The sequence below is a fragment of the Schistocerca serialis genome, chromosome 7, assembly GCF_023864345.2.
Source record: "Schistocerca serialis cubense isolate TAMUIC-IGC-003099 chromosome 7, iqSchSeri2.2, whole genome shotgun sequence".
NCBI classification, from domain to species: Eukaryota; Metazoa; Arthropoda; class Insecta; order Orthoptera; family Acrididae; genus Schistocerca; species Schistocerca serialis.
In genome coordinates, this window is record NC_064644.1 from 389,962,164 (window position 1) to 389,983,619 (window position 21,456).

The 21,456-nt window shown below is 36.6% G+C and overlaps 1 protein-coding gene across 1 annotated transcript in view; it reads right to left on the bottom strand.

The window, feature by feature from the left end:
* LOC126412041 (sodium channel protein para) overlaps positions 1-21,456 on the bottom strand; it is a 903,820-nt gene that overhangs the window by 333,852 nt on the left and 548,512 nt on the right. The window contains exons 17-20 of the mRNA XM_050081417.1: positions 18,773-19,032; positions 18,395-18,568; positions 18,129-18,291; positions 11,718-11,905 (exon numbers count right to left, since the gene is read on the bottom strand). Of these exons, the coding sequence (XP_049937374.1) occupies positions 11,718-11,905; positions 18,129-18,291; positions 18,395-18,568; positions 18,773-19,032 (785 nt within the window). The remainder of the gene's footprint in view (positions 1-11,717; positions 11,906-18,128; positions 18,292-18,394; positions 18,569-18,772; positions 19,033-21,456) is intronic.

Sequence of the window (21,456 nt, forward strand, 5' to 3'; positions counted from 1 at the left end):
CAGATTCCAATTGTAACTCAGCAATACTACAGTCAGTGGCAGCTCGTAGATATACATTCTGGGTGCTCACAAATTTTTAAATTCAGATAAATATGAGTGTGCGAAATTAATAAAATCTGCTGTGCCGGCCGGGGTGGCTGTGCGGTTCTGGGCGCTACAGTCTGGAGCCGAGCCACCGCTACGGTCGCAGGTTCGAATCCTGCCTCGGGCATGGATGTGTGTGATGTCCTTAGGTTAGTTAGGTTTAATTAGTTCTAAGTTCTAGGCGACTGATGACCTCAGAAGTTAAGTTGCATAGTGCTCAGAGCCAGCCAAATCTGCTGTATAACAGTTATGCTCATCAACACATTTATACAACTTCAGCTGCTGTCAATAATAATAATAATAATATGTGTAACTTTTCCAGAAAAAAGAAGAATTGTTTTTGTGGAATTTTGCTGTTTTGTACATAATATTAAGTACAGTTTATGTCAAGAATGAAATAATATTTATGCTTTTGCTACTCTCCATTTCGCATTTTTGTGTAAGTGGGAGTTTTTCATGCTTTTTTATTTTTTCGGACAAATGTACAAGATTCCTAATTCATGTATTAGTTAACAAATTAACTTTTGGGCTGAAAATCAGGCATTCTTACATAGCACCCACATAAATGACTTAATGCTTATTATACACTTCCTTGTCAAATGTTCGCTTGTAGTCAAGCTTATCTGATTTTGTCACTTTCTCAGACAATGAATCTAGTCTGGAATGCCCTAGTTTCTTTGTGGCTAAATTTTCCTGATGATTTTCTTTTCTGTTAGTGCTTGATACAGGTTCAACAGAGTTCATGTTGACACTCCACAGGAAAGCCGATTTCTGCACAGTAGACAACCAACTTGAAACACAAACTGCCATTTGCAGAAATTATTAACTTCAAGTAGTACTCTCTACCACCAAGATAACTTGACTAGAATACAAAAGAGGTGCTGAGAGCCATAAGGGCCAAGAGCACACCGTCTTCGACCCCCCCCCCCCCCCCCCATTTAAATATTTAAATGAATATCAGAGAAGCCAGTGAGACAGTTTTTCATAAATGTTCAAATATATGTACAATGTGGACCTACAGTACACATAAATCATTAGATCAAAAGATGTCAGAAGCATGAAGAAATGCTACAGTTTCACGGTCGACAATGATGTGCTGTAAGGTTCTCAGCACCTCAAAATGCAAAACTTTATGTACAATATCTCATTCAGAATCCCACAAAATAGGTTTCTCCCTCAGTATAACTATAAAATATACTGACATCCAATCTAAGTTTAGTATATAGTGTGTGAATTCACATATCTGTGGATTGTGTTACAGCCTAGCGGGATTTACGATGAATGTAGATACAAGTCTGCTGCAGTGTGCTATCATCTGGTGGTACTGACGTAAACCAGTAGTTGAGTGGTAAGAATTAGCAGTGCATGCCATGAAATGTGCACATTCTTTATCAAAACTGTATGTATGTGGCCCATAAGGCAATTTTGTCACGCCAGTTGTGCACACACAGAAGCTCCTCGAAATGTGCATGAGTGAAGCTGTGCTCAGGACCGTGATGCCGGGTTCCGCCAAGTCTAGTAGAGAAATATGTAGTACAGCGCGGTAGATTTAGTGCAGTGTATTTCAGAGTACTGCACCTACATTACTTCTGACAGCATTCAAAGATAAGTAACCAACAAATCAGCAAGATGTCAAAAGTTAGGGTGTTCACATGCTCTTGTGCTTTTACACAGCAGCCGCTACTGATTTTAGCCACAGGATACTATGTTTTTTCATTTTGTGAACTGTACAATTTTTCATTTCTGACTATTTAAAACAAGCTGTAAAACTCTGCACTGCTTTGAAATCTTATCAAGATCTGACTGAATATTTATGCAACGTTTTTTTGACAGTACTTCATTACAGATAACTACATCATTTTCAAAATGTCTGAGCTTACTATTAATACTGTCTGTGAGGTGATTAATATACAACATGAACAGCAAGGGTCCAACATACTTCCCTAGGGCAAACCCAAAGTTACTTCTACATCTGATGATGACTCTCCATTCAAGACAACCTGCTGCAACCCCTGCTACAAAAAAAAAATCCTCAATTCAGTCACAAAATTTGCTGGTACACTATATGATCATACTTCTGACAATAAGCACAGAGGTGGCAATGAGTCAAATGCTCTCCAGATGTCAAGACATACTGCATCTACCTGACTGCCTTCCAAAGGTTCCATTATGCCATGTGAGAAAAGTGTGAGTTCGGTTTTGCATGATTGATGTTTTCGGAATCCGCACAGGTTTGCATGGTGGGGATCATTGTGTATGAGACACCTCATTACGTATCAGCTCAGAATATATGTCCTAAGATTCCACAACAAATCACATCAAGGAAATTGGGTGGTAGTTTTGTAGATCACTTCTACTATTCTTCTTGTAAACATACGTGATCTGTGCTTTCTTCCAACTACTGGCCACGGTTTTTTGTTCAAGGGATCTACAGAAGATTATAGTTAGAAGAGGAGTTAGCTCAGCTGCAAATTCAGTATAGATACTGTTAGGGATTGGGCTCTGTTGCTTTGTCGAGTTTCAAAAATTTCAGCTGTTTCTCAATACCATTGACACTCATACTGATCACACTCATCTTTTCAGTAGTACAGAGATTAAATTGGGGTAATTCTGCTGCTTTTTTCCATGTAAAGGAACGTTTGAAAATGGAGTTAAGCGTTTCCACTTTTGCTTTGCTACCATAAATTTCAGCTTCTGTCTCATTCGAAAGTGACTGGACACTAACTTCGGTGCCACTAACCGTCTTTACAAATGACCAGAATTTCTCTGGGTTTTGTGAAAGATTATTTGACAATATTCTGCTATGGTAGTCACTGAAGTCTTCATGCATTGCTCTCTTGACAGCAAAATGCATTTCATTCAGCAGCTCTCTATCTAGAGTCCTATATTTTGTTTCACACCTATTACGCAGTAATTTGTTAGAAGTTTCTTGACTGTGTCTGCATACCATGGAGGGTCCCTCCCATTATGAACTGTTCTACTGGGCACATACCTATCCAGTGTTAATCCAGAACTTGTCATGGTGCTGTAGTACCTCCACAAAAGTCACATTTGTGTATGCAGTTGATACTCCTGTTTCATCCAGGTCACCCCTGATGCTCATCCACCTACTGCAATAACCTGATCCTCTTTGTCAAAATCTGTTCTCAAATTCCCTATGTCCTCTGTCATCTGGCTGAGGCTAGCACTTGGCTTCACAAGACTTGTGACCTGGTACCCTTTTCCTGATATGCCCTGTATCACCTGGCCTACACGCTTCCTATGGTTACTATCTAGCAGCAAGACTCTTTTTTTTTACTGTTCTCTTTTGGTACCAACCTACACTTACTTTCTTTGTTAGTAGACTGCTGCACCCAGCTGTGATCTACAGTTGAATGCGGCTCTTCCCCCTCTACTTCAGGTAACAAGTCAAATTTATTCATTACTATAAGCTTACATGTAGATGAAGACATTGTATAGCTGTTCTCTTTTGGCCACTGCTTGTTACTTTTGCCCATTTCCCATGATATTTTCCCCTTTCAGTCTATCTTAGTTCCAATTTTGCATGTTCTAATTCAGCCCGAAGGGCACAAATCTCTGCCTCCTGATCAGTGATTCTCTTGTCTTTCTTATGGACCCTACAGTTCAATGGGAGAGCCTCACTGAGTTCCCCATTCAGTTCCCCGTAACAGTCTCCCAAGTGAAATCCCAATACACAATATATACACACCACTACCTCTTGACTATCCTATGGCAGCAACCACACTTATCATGCATTGCAACACAAATTACACACTTTAAAAAAATAGAATCAAATCATTTTTTTAATGAGCTCAGCAGCCTGAGACTGTGATCATGTGTGGGTGAGTTGCATTTCTCTCTCTCTCTCTCTCTCTCTCTCTCTCTGTGTGTGTGTATGTGTGTGTGTGTGTGTGTGTGTGTGTGTGTGGTGTGTTTCTGATGATGACATTGTTGGCCATAAGCTTACTTTCTGAAAGTCTTTTTTGTTGTGCCTATCTGCAACTCATCACTCATAGTGAGCAGAAGCTATTCTTTCCATAATATCATGAATTTTCATTATTTATGAGCTTCAAAACCTCGGTCTACAGGTTAGCACTTCAGGTGTATGATGTAATGTAAATAGTTAATTATTTCTGCTTACAATAAGAACTCAGCACTTACTTAACTTAATTTCAATAGAATGTAACCTTTAATGTAAATTCAATGTATGCAAACTATATGTAAACAAACTGTTGGTGAAAAAGTTCCTAAATCAAACAATTTAAGATTTGCATTACTTTCTGAAAATATGAACTTAATAATGAATGGATACATTCTCCTTAAATTGCTGGAAGGAAAAACAGACCAATTAAATGAGATTCTACAAGTTTATTGCACAAAATGTAAACACACCGAACTTTATGATATTTTTGCATTTTCTGGAATAACGCCTAAAGAAAAGTGAAACCTTTAACAATAGTAAGCTTAAAAAAACTCACTAATGCACGTATTTAGTGACTAATCTGTACTAGACTGACTGTTATTACAATCTAAATAACTTATCTTTACAAGAGTGTGAAAATTTGCGTGTGTTGTCTGGTGCAAGGCTGACCCATTTCAGAAAATTGCTGAAGTGTTTGGGACACACACCAGATACAACAAACTGGGAATACTGTATGTTTACAAAGAACAGCAGCACAAATGTTTAAAGGTTTGTTTGACTCCTAGGATAGTCCCATGGGAAAGTTGAAAACCTGAACTGGCATACTCCTGAAGATAAGACGCCAATTATCCTGTGAAAGTCCACTTACAAGGTTTCGAGAACTAACTTTATGTGAAGAATGTGGAAATATATTTCAGCCCGTATTTATCACTCCTGCAGAGATTGTGAAGATGAGGTTAATTACAGGATGTGCAGAGGTGTTTAAGCAGTTGCTCTTCTCACATTGCTGGTATGGAAAGAAACGCTACCATCAGATACAATTCAAAGTACCCTTTTCCATGCACTTCACAATTATTTCTAGAGTATGTATGTAGCCGTAGACTATCACATTTCAACGTCAAGTGGAAATTAAGTGCACTGTGTATCGAAAGTGAAATTTTCACTCTGCACGATGCATGTAGGAATTTCTTATTTATCAGCTGTGATAATTGTGGAGTATCTGTTATATACAGCTTCAAATTATATGTTATAGATTTCAGTGCCATCATACAATGCTTTCATCAATCAGAAGCTATTTTATTCATGGTGAAATTAATCTTTACTTATAGTGATACAGTTATGATATTCAACCTCTTTCGTACTGGCCAATATACATAAAGTCAAATGTTGTGGCCATAATAATAGTTTTATGAAAACTCCATTACAAGAGATTGCTGAGGCTAGTCTTCCATGCATTTGGGTGGATGACAGACCTTCATCTGGCTATCCAGATATATTAGGTTTTCCATGACTTCCATAAATCACTCAAGGCAAATGTCAGGACAGATTCTTCGAGAAGATTTCCTATCCCATTGTTTCCTAATCTTAGCTTGTGCTCCATCTCTAATGACTTTGTTGTTGACAGGATGTTAAACTCTAATCTACCTATTACCTAATAGTCTTTCGTCTGAATGTAGCTATTATGTGCAAAGCCAAAATTTTTTGAATGTATCTTCATTAACTTTAGAGGTTGGTAAATTATCTCCGTTGATTATGCCGGGACAAATTTTAGAAAAAAAGTAACCAAAGGATATTAATTCTGGAAAGTCATGCTTTCATTTTAAGGGATCGTTGTTAGGCCAAACAACAACAAGGAGAGTTATTTTCACATTTTGAGGTAGTAGTTTCCCTAACTTAACATGCTGCCACCAACTTTATGATCATAGGAATTTTGAATAATACCCACAATTTATTTATATGGCACTTTTTATTCAGTTGTTGAAGTCATAATTTTCTCTGCATTCGCAGAAAGGAGCTAGTGAAGTGGGAAGAGGAATTATGTAAGTTCAGTTGAAATAAAGTGTGGTTTATAGAAGTCTATACAAAAATCAGTGACTAAGCAGGATTAAAATCCAGTCCTATATTTGATTGCAGAGGAACAGGACAGGATGGAAAATCATGTATAGGCTTTGCTGGAATGTGGTGAGAGGAAGAGAAGTAATATCAAACAGTACAGTCAGAATTGTTTTGAAAATAAATAAAAGATACTTACTGAAAATTATTATGTCTATGCAGCAGTATCCTCACATTCAGAAATGGAAGAAGAAAGCCTTTACAAAAAGTTGCAGAATGGGAAGAAATTCCTCTAAAAGATGACACTGATAGATTTTTAATAAGGAAACGGGGTGCAAATTAAAGAGCAAGTCTTCAGGGGGAAATTTCAGAGATGATGCCACAAATGCAAGTGTTGGTACACTAGTAGAATTTGCTGTGGGAAACAACAAGCTTATTCTTAACATATTTTTAAAACAGAATTTTAGAAAATGGACTTGGGAAGACCATACTAAACTAAAAATGAATATGAAGCATTTTGTCGTACAAAATAGAAGGGTGTAAGAGCCAAAGCCACTTTGAATTTTAGGTGACCATAGCTCATAAAACACAGTGTAAAATCAGATATAAAGCTAGAAAGATAGGGGATTGCCACACAGAAAAACTGAAATGCAAATTATGAGACTAAACTTTCAAGAATAGGTAGGTATACTAGATTCAATTACACAACAAGTTCAGTATCTTTCAAAATTAAAATGATACATACAGAGACAATAGACAGATTATGTAAGAAAGTTCAGACAATGCAAAATCAAGATTGCTGATTCTAAACCTATAACCCCCTTCCTGGTCACCATGACCAACTAAATCCTCAACCAAAATTACTCCATCTTTGAAGGCATCACATAGGAACACATCCATGGCACAGCAATTGTTACTCACATGGCACCATCCTATGCCAACCTATTCATGGACCATCTACAGGAATCCTTCCTAACCACCCAGAAACCCAAACCCCTCACCTTGTTCAGATTCACTGATGACATGTTCATGGTTGGACAGAGGCTGAGGACACCCTATCCACATTCCTCCAGAACCTTAACACCTTCTCCTCCATTTGCTTCAACTGGTCCTCTCAGGCCAACAAGCCACCTTCCTCGATGTTGACCTCCACCTCAAAGACATCTACATCAGTACCTCTGTCCATATCAAACCTACCAACCATGAGCAATACATACTTTGACAGCTGCCACCCATTCCATAACAAGAAGTCCCTTCCATACAGCCTAGCCTCCCATGGCTGCCACATCTGTGGTGATGAGGTGTCCCTCTCCAAATGTACCAAGGGTTTCACTGAGGCCTGCATAGGCAGAATTACCTTCCCAAACTTGTACAGAGACACTCACACTTGATTCACGAAATATGACACCTAACAGCTGTTGTTGTTGTTGTTGTTGTGGTCTTCAGTCCTGAGACAGGTTTGATGCAGCTCTCCATGATACTCTATCCTGTGCACGCTTCTTCATCTCCCAGTACCTACTGCAGCCTACATCCTTCTGAATCTGCTTAGTGTATTCATCTCTTGGTCTCCCTCTACGATTTTTACCCTCCACGCTGCCATCCAATACTAAACTGGTAATCCCTCGATGTCTCAGAACATGTCCTACCAACCGATCCCTTCTTCTAGTCAAGTTGAGCCACAAGCTCCTCTTCTCCCCAATTCTATTCAATACCTCCTCATTAGTTATGTGATCTACCCATCTAATCTTCAGCATACCTAACATCTAATTCATGAAAATTTGATTAGATAAGATTAGATTAGTACTTGTTCCATAGATCAAGTATATTAGACTTCAAAATGATGTGGAATATGTCAGGTTGATAAAAGGTGTCTATACAAGATATTACATTACACACAATGTTACATGACACTTTTTTTGGTGAGGAAATCACCCACTTACTATATCCAAAAATTCAACTTTTGATGCTATTAGGTAAGTGACCAAAGACTTTTGTGGCAGCATAATTTATCCCCTTCTGAGCCAAAGTTAGATTTAACCTTGAGTAGTGAAGATCATCCTTTCTCCTAGTGTTGTAGCCATGTACACTGCTATTACTTTTCAATTCGTTTGGATTGTTAATAACAAATTTCATAAGCGAATATATATATTGTGAAGCTACAGCAAAGATCCCTAGCTCTTTAAATAAGTGTCTGCAGGGTGATCTTGGATGAGCTCCAGCAATTATTCTTATTACACGCTTTTGCGCAATGAACACTCTTTTACTCAATGATGAGTTACCTCAGAATATGATGCCATACGAAAGCAGAGAATGAAAATAGGCGTGGTAAACTAATTTACTGAGATGTATATCGCCAAAATTTGCAATGACCCTAATAGCATAAGTAACTGAACTCAAACATTTCAGCAGAATACATTTTACTTCACTCACGAGTGAATGTAAATTACATATAAGATGATTTGCACATGAAGATGGATCCAGAGGGTCTGAAATGCATCATGTACTTCAGAAAAAGCCAAAAAAGTTGTGTTTGAAGGGGTTTTATTCAAACTTCCCGTATAATAACAGATATCCTATGCCCCGTCCTTCCAGTCACCTACCATCTCCCACTTCCCTCATAACTCAGTACCACCCAGAACTGGAGCAACTGAATCAGTCACTGTCAAGGTTTGACTACCTCTTGTTGTGGCCTGAAAAGAGGAATATCCTATCCACTATCCTTCCCACTCCTCCCACAGTGTTATTCCACCACCCACTGAACCTAAGCAATATCCTTGTCCATCCGTACTCCACCCCCTCTCCCAACCCCTTGCCTCATATCTCATATCCCTACCACAGACCTAGCTGCAAGATATGTACCATACATCCTCCCACCACCACCTACTCAAATCTAGTCACAGACATCACCTATCCCATTACAGGCAGGACTAGCTGTGAAAGCAGTCATGTAACATAAAGCTAAACTGCAACCACTGTGCTGCTTTCTACACAGACAGGACAACCAACAAGCCATCTGTCAGCATGAATTGCCACCAACAAACTGTGACAAAGAGACACCTGGACAACAATTTTTGTGAACATGCTGCCCAACACAACATGGTTCACATCAATAACAGCTTCACAGCCTGTGCCATCTGGATCTTTTCTAACACCAGCTTTTCTGAACTGCATAGATGGGAACTCTTACTGAAATATATCCTAGGCTCCAATAACTCTCCTGGTCTCATCCTACATTCATCTCTGTCCATCACCCAACCCTTCTCTGCTCTGGTTCCAGCACTAAATAGTCTTTTATTTCACCAATACCCCCACAAGTCTTTTTCCCCTTCTCTATTTCCCTCCTTTCCAACTCCCCCTTTCCCTCAAACCTCCCAAGCAGCATCTTGCAACCCTATCCTGCCCCACCCCATCCCTGCATGCTCCCACAAGCAGTACTACACCTTTCTACACCCCTACCCTGCTATAGAATACTGTCAAGATGAAGTTTGTCATACACAAATTAAAATCTGTGTAGATGATTTCCCTTCTTCTGTTGGGTAAAGATTAACCTTGAGCATAAAGAAAACACATAATACAAATTTCAGTTTAAAGAGGAATAACAACTTGGTCACAGCAAACATAAATGATTATGTATAGATTAAGGAGCAAACACAGTGTTTTTGGGGATGAATATGATTCTTAACTGACAAAGAATGTACACACAATGGTACTGGCAAAGACGAAAGTCCTCAGCATTTTATGTCCTTAGGGTCCTATCAACAGTGTGTAACAGCCACAATTCTCAACTCTTATGTATGGAACATTTTTCTGATGACCAAATGCACAAGACATGGTCAAAATTTCAAGTTGCAGAAAATAGACATAAGAATAACAAAAAGCAGTAGTTGTGTTCGTTACACAGAAATATTTTTGAAAATTGGGTATCCTAATTGCAAGAAGTGAGTTCATCTATCAATCTATTGTGCACACCAGGAAAAATATTAGTGTGTCACAATTAGTTCTAAACATTGTCATGGAAAAAAAACCAGTGTGGATCTACATTTTCAAGGAAAAACAAATAGAAAATTACAAGCACCAATTTGTATAATATTTGCTGAAGGAGTTGAAATAGATAACTACAATACATTCATTTAAAAAGGCAGTCAAAGAGTACCTCTTAAATAATGCCTACTACACAACCAAAGAAGATTTGAAAAGTGAAAACTAGAACACCTCTCACACATGATAATATGTAGGAACAACAAAATGCATTTTACAGCAAAATTGTCACCCAAGATTGGTAGATTGATACTAAAGTCTTACCTTTTTTCTGTGTTCAGCATATGACGTATCATGAGGGAATGCCAACTCAGATTTTGAAACATGAAGAAGGGGACACATGAAGATGAAACAGAGGTGGTAATGATCCTAAAGCCATATGAAATGTATGTAGTGTGTACAGCGATAAGTGCTGAGATACTAATCACCATTGTATAATTATTTTTCATGTTATTAACCCTCGAGTGAGCGTGCCTGTGTATAAAGGGCTCCAATCACAAAAAAAATTGTCTGATAACATTCCACTGTTGTTTTACAAATCTGAGTGTGTGCCTATTCCATCATTACTGCTTCAGATATAAAAGTGATAAGTTGTATTGTCATACATCCAAGTGAGCAGTAGTAATAAAAATAAACAGTGAGGCAGGTGAGAAAAGAATTTATGATGCATGGAAGAAAATTACCTACATTCTGAAGTAGCCATACAATCCGACAATGAGGCAGTTATTTATGAGATAATTAGTAATCCAATAAATGGTTGGCAGGGATCTGATGCAACTGCACTGTTTAAACCTTTGAATGGATCATTACTATCACTTGTGTGTAGCAATGGAGTGATGTTATGAAAGGTTATTTTATTATTGTTTATTTTAACAGTGATTTAGCTCATATAATCGAAGTCTATTTTACCATTGTTTAACACATGTTTGCAGTGGTAAAAATGCAGCTATTCTTTACATGGATACAAAGTACCCAGCATGCCCACTCATATTATGAGAAATGACGCCAAGGGTTAGGCTACCTTATCCCAATTATGTACGAAACATAACAGAACTGTACATTAGGGATAACTGAATGAGGTAATGCATTTCTTTGGACACTGATGATAGTGGGAGGCTCAGGTTGTTTTCAACACCCCTGATTTAAGTTTTCTGTGATCTTCCTAAATCATTTCAAGAAAATGCTATGATAATACTTTCAACAAAGCCTGTCTTGTTATTATTACACACATATATATGACTTGTATATTTTCTCATATTAAAATGAAATATCATCTACTACTGTAAAATAGTCCTTAGATAAATAAATTACTAATACTAATAATTTTGTGTTTATTAAGTAGTTGCTTGACCTGTTATTACTAAAAATGTTTTTAAAAAAATACTAAGAAGAAGAAATACTTCAGTAATTTTTTTATTGTGTGCCTGGTAACATTTTACTGTTATCTTCTTGCAGTAATTCAGAATGTATCAATAATTCCATAAGCTGTTTTTGTTACTTTTTATATATAGTACTTACTGGCTACTGTTATTTGTAACATTAAATAAATACTAATTAGAAGACTGCTGTGTCATCTACATTACTAATCTCTAAATTAGGGAGTGATTTCATATCAACTTACAACTAAGTTTCCAATTACAACTGTGGCCAAAAAGAAGGGTATACATGACCAGTCTCCAACAAGCATACAATCCCACATGGATTCTATCCATTCTCCACACAGTACACGAAATACAATCATGAAGGAATGCATGAAGTCTGTGAAGTTCCATCTGGGTAAATCCTGGTCTGGAAATCTTTCCACATAATCTGTTGAAACATTAGACATATAACAAAGTCAAGAACTGTTATAAAACAATGTGAAAGGTGGCTAAATACAGAAAATTTATGTAAAATGGGAAAAGACATGCTGATTTACAAAACCCTCATGTAGTTTTACCTCATTGTTCCACTTAATGAACATAGTATAAAAAGATGGGAATCACAAGAAGTTTCTAACATAATCAAAAATGATAATCTATTACTCTAGTATCTTCCATCACACTACGACAATGAAAGTAAGCTCAAACAGAAGTTGAGTTCGGTACACAAATGCATCAGCACTGGGAGAGGGATGGAAGAGGCAGGGAAGAAAGAGAAAGAGAAAGAGAAAGAGAAAGAGAGAGAGAGAGAATATCAGTAGTAAAATGTCCAGCTAGAAATTCATAAAGTATTTTGAAAAATTCTCACCATAAAAATAACTTGACATTATCAAAATGAAACATCAAAACTTATGGCCCAAAACCATCATAAATTTTGAATTTGAAAGCATTAAGTTCCAAAGGTAGATCACTTGCTTTCTTATAAGTCAAATATTCTTACAGTCTGTAAGTTGTAATAGAATATTAGTCAGAGGGGAATGGTATATACTTTCATGCACAACTGGCTGTTATCGCAGGATACATAGGGACACACGACATCAATGGGTGCCCATCACATGATATACTGCATCTCCAAGGTCACATAGGAACAGAGTTCTCCATGTGCAACTATATTAAGGGTACATCATGTAAGTGCCTCTCAGGTACAAAAATCTGCAGCACTGTAAAAGTCAATTACTGCTGACAACTAATTATTTGTGAAACACTGCTATCAACTATCACAGAGTTTAATACTGGATGGAAAGATATGTAAAATAAAAGAATCATAACCAGACACAAACAGCAGACTAGTACGTGCAAATATAAACAATAACAGAAAATAGTATTCACACTAGCTTTTGACCTCTTGCTCTTTCTCCATTACAAGTACACACATTCACATACACAACCACACAGACACAGCGGGACAGTGCATTTGTATGTGTGTGTGTGTGTGTGTGTGTGTGTGTGTGTGTGTGTGTTTATTAAAGAAAGAGCAAGTGGTTGAAAGGTACTGTGAATACTGTTTTCGGTTATGTGTTCCTGTGTGCCACACATCAGTCCATTATAGATAAGTGGTTGCCTTTCCATTTTTTTACAGATTTTATTATTTAGTAGATAACGCCCAGTACAGAAAATCAAGTACCACTTCAATGTTAGAAAACAATGACTTGTAAGCAGTCATACAATCCAGAACCATGTCCTGGCTCTGGGGCAGATATCCTCACTACAAACCACCGGGAACAGATACTTGCGTGGGTACAGTAACATCACCATTAGATATTTGAAGATGATCTCGAGTGATAAATTATGCACAGTACATGTTAATGGTGGAGTACAAGCATATTATAAATCACTAGAAATGGTGCATCCTGCCACTGGGGAATAATTGAGGTTGTGGAGGTGTCCTCCAGGGGGAGATGTGCATATTATAAGAAAGTAGACCCATAAAACAGATGCCATCATCTCTCACTTTCTTAATGATATTACCTGTGCATGTCACTCATGGTGGGTGTTAACATACAGTCCAACAATTAAGAGTTAAATACTTCTCTGTCACTTTCATGGGGTTTTTCTCCCCTAACCTCAGATATATCCACAGAATTTCCAGTTTCCACTGATTAAATTTGTAACAATTAGAAGTTGCAAACTAACCTGAATTTCCTCTCCAAGCACTTTACTGATTTGTATTTGAATGAATTATGTCTCCTTTTCTGAGTCAAGTTGTTCACTTATAGGTACTGCATCTAAATAATATCTTTTCTTATTTTTCTGGTGATTTATCTTGCAAATTAAAAACTGTACAAACAGTGGAAGGAGTGAAGATAGCAACTCATTGCATAGTAGTGTCACTGATCAGTGACCAGGAATATAAATGAGAATTAGAATATGACACTTTAAAATGCATTTCTATCCCAGAATTCTGTAAAATTTAAGTGGCATGGGTGTGTGAAAGGGTTTAAAAAAATTACTTCTGCACAGGTATGACAATTCTTCAGCTGCCTCTATCTATTACATTAATTAGGAAATAAGGATCAACATATGTGTTTATGATAGGCTTCAAAATCTGCATCATTCATTTGGACACCAAGACAATAACATGTAGAGTTACATTTTAAGATTGATGATTAACATTACTTAAGATGAGGACACATTTCTGTTTTCAACTGCATTTTTGAATGATTCAAAAGTTGATCACAATGGTTTGAAACCTTCTGCAATTGCAGAAATACATTCTTTAAAATGATGTGAAATTCTCCCACAAAACTTCATTGCACCTTTTCTACACTTTGAAAACAATGTTCTTTCATTATGGTTGTTAGTTTGGAGCTCACAGAGATATATTTTGGGGCCAAGTCAGAAGAAAGTGTGGGTGGGGTGTAACCCATGGTATGATGTTTCACACAAAAAACAAAACTGATGTATGAACCAGTGAATTATCATGATATAATATCCACAATCAGTTTCCCAGAGTTCAGGGTCTATTCATGTTCACAAAATCATATTAAACCCTGATAGTAGAGTGCACCTACAAAATTACTTGGTGCCTCACTGCACAGATGGTGCAACAAGGATGGGGAAGATGGTAATGGTGGGAGTCCCCCAGTGACAGAACAACATAGTGGGACGGTGTAGTTCTACAGCTGAAGCTTTCATACAAATGCCTTTCTCACAGAATTTCTAAGCTACAGCTAGCGAGTTTTCAAATGATCATATTGAGAGGTAATGTCAGTACAACCAATAATTTGACAAGTCAACTGTTTATTACTGTAAACACAATGAGTTACAGGATTATGGTGAAACTGCAACAGAAGGAGCGATTCATTTTTGCCTGAATTGTGAACCTTCGTTTCTTTTCCTTCTTGCCGTGTTAAAATTAGGTTCTTCTACCAAAATATAGTGGGGTTTACACAATTTTTCACCTAACTAATATGCTAATGGGGTTGCAATTAAGGCAGAATCCTGACATGCCTGGTATTAAACAAATATTTCAGGACAAATCAGGTCAATAGGTTATGAAAAAGGTCATTCCTGGTATAAACGTAAAAGTATAATTTCTTCACTTATGTTGTTGCAAACCCAAACTAATTCTCATTTCACCAGCTGTCAGTGGCCTTGAAAACAATTACATTATTTCTTTGAAAAAATCTGTAGTTCCTTTTATATATTAATAGATACATTGCAAAACAGTCACTGCTTCGTATGCTATCATTTGCCAGAAACTAGTTTTGGTGTCTCAAGCCATTTTATGAGATATCAGGGATGTTACTAATATTTCACTTCACTCTATTTCATGTATGTGTGGGCAGAAGTGAGTCCATTACATACAATCCATTTCCTCAAGATTTGAGATAGATATAGATCTCATCTCAAGTTTAAAGAAAAATTCAATATGTTACCTACATTTCACACACAGCAAAATATGACTTAACATGCACAAAACACAAACTCATAGCAATCTCAATTTTTCATTACAAACTATTCAAATTCCAGACAATAGTTTATTTAATTATGAAATATCACAATAACTATGATGAGTAATGAAATGACAGATGAAGCTGGCAAATAAGGCTATGAGATCTGAAAGAATAAATTTCTATTTATTTATTTTTTTATTGACTGGTTTCTTTAAATTCACATGAGAATGATTGCAGAGCATCCAGCATTTGTAAGCCTCCATTCTTGCAGAGTAGCTCTGCCTATGCCTAAGCAGGCAGAGAATGTTTTGTACATAATGGGCCATCAGCAAACTGAGTGTCTGCCCCTTTGAGGGATAAACTCATCTAGCAATCAGAACAAGAATGCGTTTCTGTGCAGGGGACAAGTTATCTTGCTTGAGCTCTACAGTACTACGTTTAATAGATATCCATGGGTAAAAACCCATCATCAACCATTTACGTGAAAAGATCTCTGGGCAGTGGATTACCACTGACTATCTACAGTGCTCCCAGAATTGATCAATAGCTCCTGAAATTGTACCATGGCCCCATGGACAATATGAAAGTGCTCCATTTGTTAGTCCAAAAGTCACAACATAATCAACAACTTAAAATGAACAGTGTGACATAGTCACTGACAGTCCAGTTGCTTATTTGTACACTAAACTTCAGTATACCAATCAGTCAATGTTCCCTATCAATTTAAATGTCAAAGCAAACATCAAATCAAAATATATGTTTTACATTGTTTTCCTTATGTTTGGGTACACAACCAACAACTACTGATGGTGCCTCTGAGGCTGTCAGTCATTTGACTGAAATATTTTGTTGATCAGTAGCAAATGCCTGGTGACTAATAATGATACAACACAATAAAGTTACACGTGAAAATTACAGTCTTTCTAAAAATCAAAGATAGGCAAAAGTGATCTCAAGAGCTGCAGACCAATTTCAGTGCTTTGTCATCTGTATAAATTGTAAGAGAGGATGGTATGTGCTGGGACGGCTTCTAAAATTTATACACTTCTTATACCACATCAGACCGAATTAAGGCCAGGAAAGCACTATACATCACAAATACAGAGTTTGATCCAGCACTTCAAAGCTCAAATTGAAAGCAAAAATATGGTAGGAGTCTTTTTCATTGATTTATCAGCTACATACAACAAATTACACCATCAGACTCTGCTCTGCAAATTTTATAAAATTACTGTTGGTTATAGCTTTGTGGTAGGCCTTAGTAAACAGACAATACATAGTATCTTCCAGGGCAGCATCCTGTCATCAATTTTTTTGAACATTTCTGCTAAAAACCAACCTTACAAAGAGAATTATATGTGTGCTGGTTACCTACATCTGACAGTACAGACTGCAAAATTTAAAGAAGTGGAACAAGTCCACTCTGTTACCCTGAATACCCTATTTCAATGTAATAAAAAGAATCAGCTCATAACAATCCTCCCAAATGTATGTGTTCCACTTTTCAACTGAGAAACAAGGATGAAGCAACCAAACTCAAAATTAAAGTGGACATGAGCTGCAGCATTAGTTTTCCTAGAATATTTCAGTGCAACCTTAAGCTGTACTGTAGGACACAGAATACACTACCTGACCACCTTGCCATTTGAAACAACATTCTTTGCAAATTGACAGGGGCTAACTGAGGTGCACATCCTTGAACAATGAGAACAAGAGCCCTACTCTTGTGTTTTCAGCAGGTGAGTATGCCAGTCCTGTGTGGTACCAGTCAGCACATATACATCAGGTTGATATTACATTAAACGATTCATGTAGAATTATAACTGGATGTCTGAAACTACATCAATCTACAGGTTTTGAAAAACTCATTCGCGTACGTGACAGAGCACTGACATCAAGACTAGAACACTGCTAAGCAATAAATTTTGTAATTAGTTATATATAACATTTCTTATGACTGAAAGAGAATCAGAGGTCGCTGCTGGAAAGAAATTATAGGGGAATATGTATACTACTCAGAAGCCACCTTAACAAGGACCCATGAGGTCAAGTGATATAAAGATGCATACAAATGATTACTTCTTACTCAACTTCTCTTTCCTCCTTCTCCTTGTTTCTCCAGCTCATGAATTTCCTCATCAGCTTTACTGAACAGTTTACCTACCGAAAGTAACAGTCAGCACATCTTTCTTTATATTTGTTAATCATTTCAAAAGAAATTATGAAGTGATTTGTAAACGTAACCTTGACAATAGTGCATGGGCTGGTTCTGCAGTAAATCTTCCACTAATTAGGTAGCTAAGTACCAGTGACAAAAATTTCTTAAATCCCTCATATTTTGACCAGCACTACATCTAGGTAGTTTTCTAACTTTTGGTACAAATGTGGTTAATACCATTTTAGTCTGTTAGCTCCACAGAAGGACAATGTCAGAAATGTTCATGATGACTTTAAGCACATTGTTTTCCTCTCAATTGTTCAGTGCCTTAATTACATTAACCTTTAGTCCTTCTATTAGTTAAAAATCATTTATCTTCTTAAGCTTGGACATTTTATTAATTTCTGTTTAATTCTTGTAGTAGTTTGTAAAATTTGTAACATAACACTTACATAAACAACAAAAAGAAATGATGACATGATCTAGTAATCAATGTAATAATTAATAGTTCATGAATAAAATCTATGCATCAACAAAATAAAGATGATTTCACATACCTGTATAGTTCTTACCAAATAACTGCATACCCATAACAGCAAATATGAATATAATTATACATAACACAAAGGTCAAATTTCCTAAGGCACCAACAGTTCTACCCATTATAGAAATTAGCAAATTCAGAGTTGGCCATGATTTTGCAAGCTTGAAAACTCTGAGCTGTAACAAAATAAATATTTCAGCTTCCAGATTTAAAATGATATTGAACACATCCAGCTATTAGCAAGTGGTCAGTATTCTAAATCTCATACAATCTACTCACCAGTCGAAATGACCTGAGCACTGACAGGCCTTGAACTCCTTCAAGTCCCAGTTCCAATAAAGACAGAGCCACAATAATAAAATCGAAAATATTCCAGCCTTCTTGAAAATAATATTTTGGACTCATGGCGATTAGTTTTAAAGTTGCTTCAATTGCAAAAGTTGCTGTGAAGAACTGCAAGCATTTATTTTAAGTTATTATATTTAATATGTAATATATCATTCAGAAATTTTACTATGAAAATAATTTCAAAAAATAGCAGCAAATTAGTGATACAAAGTAATATATATTTTTCTTGTCAACAATATAGATATGTCACATCAATTAGCTAAAAATAATGATATTAATAATTATTATTATCATACTCTTAAGACTTACATAATTTCCACTTTTCAATGCTTTTTCCATGTCCTTGTTCATGTCATGATGATCAAGAGCCATGAAAAGTGTGTTGACAACGATGCACAATGTAATGAAGAGTTCAACAAAAGGATCAAACACTATGAGTGCAACATATTCTTGGAATTTTAACCACAACCAACAGCAGTCCCATACACAGAAGATATCAATGCAACGAATACAGAACGCAAGAATTTTTTCTTTCACTGTAGGACCTTCATCATCATCATCATCAGCTGCTGACAAAAAAATCAGAGGGAAATTATTACTTCAAGAATGTCTCTTGTATCATAACAACATGAAAAAGTAAAGTCAAATGATAAGACAGAAAGTCACAAAGAAACCAAAATTTCTTTCATAATGTCATCTGTACATACACAAGTAAATAAATATAGCTATGAGGCACAGCATGAAAATGCTGGATCCAATACTACATAAATTTATAAATGACAGTTAGACAGCTTTGATAAGCTGTTTAATTTATTTTCTTTCAATGATTTCCAATACATATATTTGTCCTTTGCAAACATCAAACCATTTTTCCAAGTATCATCTGGTAACTAGGTACTTTCATCACCACTTACAGGTCAAAGGATCTTCATTTAAAGGCTTCTTCATAGGTAGTTAATATTCCTCACATGCAAGCTGTCCAAGTGGCGTCAACTTGAAAGGTTGGACCAAGCCAGGAGTCACACAAATGTATGTAAGGAGCACTACCAAAGACACTCCAGTACAACTGAATAGGAGCTTTAATAATTTACGTGGTTGCCAGTACTATTATGGGAGGCTAATACAACAATAAACCAAAAACTGTTTCCCAAAAAAAAAAAAAAATCTCCATGAAACTGTGACATACTTGTGCAAATTGGAGGAAAGAAAAAGTAGTAAGTACCAGAATGTGTGTGGTTGAATTTTACAAGGAGAGATGCACAAAGACATAGGTATCGGCAGAAATTTTTCCAAGAGGGAGCAAGATTCAAAACTGCCAGTTTTGATACAACTGATTCTCTAAGCCTGAAAACATGTTGTGCCCCAAAACCTATACTTGCAAGAAAGCACACAAAACTTACTGTCTCTCAAAAGATAGATAATTATTTACTCAGTATTTTTAAGATAGATTACTTTGATACCTAAATGGCAAGCATATTTCAATAGCATGGGCAAAGTACTCTTTTATGGTATTAATTAGAACATGTATGGCACTTTTTTGATTCAATGATTTGAAGTTACATCCTGATTTGATTAAATCCAGGGCATATAACAAATTATGAACAAAAACTACAAAACATTCACAAAAATAATTAATTCATACTCTCATAATGATATATTGAAACTGAAAATTAAAAATCTGAAATAGTAAAGAAGAAAAAAAGTATGAAAGGTTGAGAAAGTCCTGCTGAATACCCACAAAAATGACAAGATTAATATCTCTTGAACTAGTGAAAAAAAAAAAAAAAAGTTATTCAGAGACATCTTGGTGGATTTAATTTATAGCCAGTGGGTTCCATCAAGACAAAAGTATTATGGAAAAGCTCCATGAACACAAAAGGGGCTCTCTGGAAGGAAGGCAACATTCTTTTGATGAGACACTATTGAGAAAGTTTAGAGAACTAGCATTTGCGTCTTTCTGCAGAACAATTCTACTGCCCCCAACACATCCCATGCATGGACCATGAAGACACAATAAAAGATATTACAGTTGATACAGAAGCATATAGACAGTCAGTTTTCCCTCAACCCTTTTGCAAGTGGAACATGAAAGGGAATAACTAACAGTGCTACAAGGTACCCTACATCAAGCACCATATGCTGCCTTGGTGAGTATGTATGTAGATGCAGCTGCAGACCATGCCATCTATAACACTTTATTTGTTTGTAAAACTTAACAACAGTTCACGTCAATGGCTTTTTTTTTTGCATTATTTTCATGATTTGTATTTTTTAATGTTGACTGGCACAAATTATGTTGAACAAATGCGTTTTGAATGCTACATTTCTTAGGAGGTTGACTAGTAGGTAAAATATTGCACAGGACCAACATACAACTAGATGAAAGTGGGAAACCTCCCAAAACAATCCTCAGTTGGAAAATAGAATCAACTTTTAGCATTCTAGGACTGCAGTCAACAAGGTTATTTTTGTTTCTCCAGTTTGTCACATTACTGTGTAGCATGCTAACTGGTATGCAAAATTCAGTGCTCTGCGACTACATGTGATCTTGTGTTGCACCCACAGACTTTGTAGAAGATCCCAGTCCTGGAGAGCACATTGCTTCGACTCAAAATTTCTTATCCCCCCCCCCCCCCCCCCCTTTTCTAATGCAGAAAATTGTATTTTCTTTTTTTTTGGTTGATTTTTTTAGGACTAAGTATAAATGTACACATCTACAACATAGCATGGCTGTGTCCTTCTGAGTGTGTTAAAACAGCTCTGTCATGTAAAATTGAATGCAAAATAAGCAAGCCATCATGGGTTTTCTTTTCCACAGACAAATGGTAAAGTACTGCTGTGCTTCCATGGTGCATGAGCAGGAGGAGAAGACATCCAAATGGGAACTGAGAAGGAATGACTAGCACTTATACTGCTGCCATGTTTATATACTGGGAATTGGCTTACAGAATCCATGCATCAAAGTGTTAGATCGGTTCATTTCTGAAGCTTGC